General features: G+C 40.5%; 1 protein-coding gene across 1 annotated transcript; it reads right to left on the bottom strand.

Annotated features, from left to right (window-relative positions):
- Positions 1-1528: 1528 nt before the first annotated feature.
- On the bottom strand, positions 1529-5389 carry LOC142973270 (uncharacterized). Its single transcript, XM_076114908.1, has 6 exons — positions 5274-5389; positions 4730-5194; positions 4397-4643; positions 2368-2393; positions 1961-2284; positions 1529-1876 (listed from the first exon to the last, which is right to left on the bottom strand). The coding sequence occupies exons 1-6, from the start codon at positions 5283-5285 to the stop codon at positions 1622-1624; spliced, it is 1329 nt and encodes a 442-aa protein (XP_075971023.1). The 5' UTR covers positions 5286-5389; the 3' UTR covers positions 1529-1621.
- Positions 5390-5620: the final 231 nt, after the last annotated feature.

Here is a 5620-nt window from a genome sequence, read left to right as displayed (position 1 = left end):
AATCTAAGGTCAGATCTACACGATCGTTGAGCGAAACTGATTTTACATAAGCATTTTTCTAATAAATATTTTCATTTATTTAAACCATCAAAAGTTAAGCTTATGAAATTGAACCTGATCAGCGCCCCTACCAGGTGAAGTAGGAACTAATTGATCAGTACATTTTAAATGTCTAATTCTCTGTACCCATTAGTACCGAATAATATGAAGTGTCGCAGTACAGTATGCACAACAACAGTATTATTCGATTTAATTCATATACAGATGCGAAATATTTAAATAATCTCCAAAAAATTGTTTCAAATCTTCACGTCCCTTGTTTTTATGTCTATACCTGTAGCACGATTATCTACCGTCGGTACTGCCGTGTTATTTGACATTAAAAATGTATTGCCGAAATTTTGCCTACGGCGTCCAGTAGAGGGCGATAACAAGATTTTCACCATAAATTCTTTTCAATAGCTAGCTGGTTGTCGATAGTCGATAATGGTCGAGAATGGCGCTTCAAATCAATAGTGGATAAGCCGGTGGACAGTTGTTTAAACTACCTATTTGATAAATTGTAATTAAGTACAAAAAAACATAATTTGGTTAGGAATTAACTAAAGGTTAAAAGATATACTTTTCTGAAACTAAAGAAACAAAGTGTACCAAATTTATTTATAACTAGCTGACCCGCGCAACTTCGCTTGTGTCACATAAGAGAGAATGGGTCAGAATTTTCCACGTTTTTGTAACACTTTTTTACTGTTACTCTGCTCCTATTGGTCGTAGCGTGATGATATAAAATATGCTTTTTTTTTCACGAAAAATATTCTTTAAATTATTTATATCTCTTAATATAACGAAGTCGCGCTAAGGCATATCCGCCATTAAAACAGTTGCCATGACAACGGAATTTTGTTAATTTAATGTCATTATTATATCGATAATTCGCGACTTCGTTCGCCACTTGAATTTTCCCGGGAAATGCGACATTTTCCCGGGGTAAAAAGTAGCCTATGTCCTTTCTCGGGTATCAAAATATCTCCATACCAAATTTCATGCAAATTGGTTCAGTAGTTTAGGCGTGATTGAGTAGCAGACAGACAGACAGAGTTACTTTCGCATTTATAATATTAGTATGGATAGTATGGATATGGATAAGTATGGATAATTTTAACGGATCAAAATTAATATTTGGTTGTGCTCACAGCCAAGTGCGCTGTCTAACGATCCTTGCAGTAATTTCATAGCTTTTTAAATCTTTATTATTATTTGTAATTCATATTTAATCGAAGCCCTACAAAACCTTTTATGATGATGAGTTGTTACTTTGGTGAATTGAAGGCCGCTTAGTGGTATTTGAAGCTGAGTGTCTCCCTGCTTCGGGGCACACATAAAAAGTTGGTCCCGGCCATAAAAAGCCTTTCGAGTCGCTTAAACATTTCTCAACCTTATAAATATGTTCGTTTTTGAATATTTTGATATTATCGTTCTACCTAAGTAAGTGTTTCTAAGGATAGGGTAGAGTACAGTACATAGAAAGTTATTCTTTAAATTGCTTTATTTTGCTAATAAATATCAATAGGCTATTTACAAAAAGTAGTTTCACTAGAAACTATTCGGTATCATATTGCACTTAGTGGTGAGCGAGGAGGACGGGGGCGTGGGGAGCGGCGTGGGCGTGAGCGTGAGCGGGAGCGGAGTTGGAGACGACCGCGTTGAAGCCGTTGTGGTCGTCAGCGGTGTACTGCACGCGACGCACGGAGCCGTCAGCCTCCACCAGAGAGTACTCGCCGTGCACGGCGTCACCGTCGCGGGACTCGTGCTGGGACTTGTTGTCGCCGGTGTGTCCGTCAGCCACGGAGTAAGAGTAATCGTATTTAGGGTGAGCCTGGTAAAAAAGAAATATATGTCAGCTGTCGATCTAGCACATTCTTTCGGCAAAAATCAGCTTATTGATAATCAGTATTCTTACGTATTCCTCAGGTTGGGCAACGACCACTTTGTGAGCGGGGGCGATCACTTTAGCGACGGGGGCGGCGTAGTGGATGGGGGCAGCAGCGTAGTGAGCGGGAGCGGCGGCGTAGTGGGCGGGAGCAGCGGCGTAGTGGGCCACGGGAGCGGCTACATGAGCGACGTGAGCGATAGGGGCGGCGGCAACGTGGGCGACGTGGGCAGCAGGGTGGGCCTCGTCGTGACGCACGATGCTCTGAGAGGAGACAGCCGCTGCCGGGGAGTAGTGCGCCGCCGGCAGGAGACCCGCCGCGGACACAGCCAACACCGCGCTCAGGGCTACGATCTACAACACACATCATGTTAGTTCTTCTTATACACTTTTTAATTCATAATATTTTATTTTATTATATTTTATTCACAACTCACTTTGGAGAACATGTTGTTATGATTATCTGAGATACAACTGATGTGCTTCATGTGTTAAGATCGGCTTATATATTGCGCGTTCGTGTTTTGGGCGCGACAAGGTCGACGGGTCACGAAGCAACTACATAGATTACTGGGAAGCTTTCACAATAGTTACCTACTAATTAATGTATAGTATTAAAAGTGAAACATAAACCATTGATAGGAAATAGTTTAGTTATATTTCACAACGCCTATAAGTCTAGTTTGTTGTGCAACTTTTACGTAATGTATTTGTATGCCTTAGGGTTTTTGGCTAACTATACAGAATATTATGTACAAGGTTAGTTTTCTATAATATTTATTAATTATAATAAAACTTTGTATACGCTCTTGTCAGTTTATGGCGTGATTTATTAGCCGCATAGTAACTGTTCCCGCGGAATATGTGTCATAATAAAAAAAATCTTATGTCTTTTCTCGCAAACTATGTATGTACAAAATTTCACGCCTAACCTTTTCAATGGTTTAGGCATAAAGAACAAACAGACAGAAACTACTACTCCGTATTAATAACATACGCAATGATAGTTTTTATTAACATAATCAACACCAAAACATTGATAAATAATGAATTAAAACTGCAAGAATACGTATACTATTTGGACTAATGTTTATTCAACACCGAAATACTTTTTCTAACAATGTCATGTTTTCGTTTTCAATGTCAGGGGTATATCACCGTGACCTCAAGATGAGCTCTCCAAACGTGACGTAACGTAAAGAAGATGATTCATTCATTCACAACTTCACTATACCACACATAATAAAAAGATGCTCTCGTGACGAGACACGCCGTCTGCCGAACTTGCTCGCGTGATTTATGAGTACATCGACTTGAGCTTTTACTCTTAAGGTAGATTAAAATAGTCAGGCTTTTAAATTATTTTTAAACACTCTTTAGAATTGTTTACATTTGTATTCTCACGTATTTTATTGGATTGGCAAATTTTATCGCTCGTTTTGAAATCAAATTATTAGTTGAGACAGCTTATGAGTTCATTGTTGGTAATGAGGGTGTTCATTTTGGATTCAACTTTCAAAATTTCATATAAATCCTGGCATCACCCTTAATACTGGAATAGTCCCTATGAAAAAGGTTTTGAGCATGGCTTGTCGCTTAATGCCTGTTTTATATATCGCCTAATCTCAGAAATGACAAATGTATAGAAAAGCACTGAACCGAAGATGCGTTACTTCGTCGTTCGTCCGTTTCCATCAACGTATTGTCGGTCGACATGCGATAATAATAATCATTTTTTTATGATACCTTCTTAAGGTTACATGTAGACAATTAAAATGGCCACGTGAATTATTCTTTTAGCTTTAAAAGATGCACCTAATATCGACGTTTCCTTTTCGGTCTTGTTCTAAAGCCTCCAAAATAGGAATTAGTTCAATAAGTTTATTTTTGTAATTTAATATCTCGCAACACAACCGCTATGTAAAATTTACATAGCAGTTACATTGTAAATACTAAACGTAGAAACTGACTAGTGATACGCCCGACGCATCATCTGTCAGATACTCGTATGAACCGACCCTAAATGTGAAATTTGAACTTATTACATTTAATTTTCTCTCACCGCTATGTATAATAGATTCCGTTTTAAAGTACTTAATTGGTTGCAAACCTTAATCAAATATTATTTGGTTTCGTTTGTTTGAAATATTTTTTCTCTCAAGTACCTACATAGTTATTTCTTAATTTTTTTACCACATTTGATAACGTTAACCGCATTGTTGATTTTATTTTTTAAAATATATTTTGATTTATTCCCTCTCACTTACACCTAATGTAAAACTATTTTTTTTTTATTGGAAGGCGTCTTTTGATTGCATTCAAAGGTAAAATAAAAGTTTTAAATAGGGATTGCACGCACAGTATCGTGCTTTTTCTTTTATTCATTAAATAATTACAAACTATTCAACGGTCGCGTTTCTTATAAACTACATAGTTTTCAATTCTTTAAGACTAGAGATATGGCTTAGTGGTGAGCGAGGATGACAGGGGCGTGGGGAGCGGCGTGAGCGTGAGCGGGAGCGGAGTTGGACACGACCGCGTTGAAGCCGTTGTGGTCGTCAGCGGTGTACTGCACGCGACGCACGGAGCCGTCAGCCTCCACCAGAGAGTACTCGCCGTGCACGGCGTCACCGTCGCGGGACTCGTGCTGGGACTTGTTGTCGCCGGTGTGTCCGTCAGCCACGGAGTAGGAGAAGTCGTATTTGGGATGAGCCTGGTGTAAACGTGATATAAATTATATCAGATACCAAATAAAAGTATGACAAAACGAGTACCAAATTCTCAACTTTTGATACTTACGTATTCCTCAGCTTGAGGCGCGACGAGCACCTTGTGAGCGGGAGCGATCACTTTGGCAATGGGAGCGGCGTAGTGGATGGGGGCAGCGGCATAGTGAGCGGGAGCAGCGGCGTAGTGGGCGGGAGCAGCGGCGTAGTGGGCGGGAGCGGCGGCAACCAGGTTAGCGTGGGGCTGGTCGTGACGCAGGATGGATTGGGAAGACACGGCGGCGGCGGAGGAGTAGTGAGCAGGAGCGACCACTTTAGCGACGGGAGCAGCGTAGTGGACGGGAGCAGCGGCGTAGTGGGCCACGGGAGCGGCGGCGTAGTGGGCAACAGGAGCGGCAACGTGGGCGACGTGGGCAGCAGGGTGGGCCTCGTCGTGACGCACGATGCTCTGAGAGGAGACAGCCGCGGCCGGGGAGTAGTGCGCCGCCGGCAGGAGACCCGCCGCGGACACAGCCAACACCGCGCTCAGGGCTACGATCTACAACACACAACATTATTAATTTCAGTTCACCACTTATTTTTGATTTAAAATTTATTTTTTTTAATGTTCAACTCACTTTAGAGAACATATTGTAATGATTATCGGAGATACAACTGATGAACTGTATGTGTAAAGTTCGACTTATATATGGAGTGTTCGAGTTTTGGGCGTGACAAGGCCAGCAGGTTACAGAGCGACTTCATAGATTATTTAAATGCTTTCTCTATGTTATATTTCTCTATAAGATACTAGCATATCTTATGTGGCTCGAAAAACGATACTTGTTTGCATTTTTGCGTAATATTTAATCATCAATTTTGACACTATTTGTTACGGCATTGGACTATATTATCTTCAAATCAATCGTAAAATTCTTGCTACATAACACATTTTTAGTTATTACAATGACTCAGTTATATCAAT

The sequence above is a fragment of the Anticarsia gemmatalis genome, chromosome 5, assembly GCF_050436995.1.
Source record: "Anticarsia gemmatalis isolate Benzon Research Colony breed Stoneville strain chromosome 5, ilAntGemm2 primary, whole genome shotgun sequence".
NCBI lineage: Eukaryota > Metazoa > Arthropoda > Insecta > Lepidoptera > Erebidae > Anticarsia > Anticarsia gemmatalis.
This window is presented reverse-complemented; position numbering and strand designations above follow the sequence as displayed.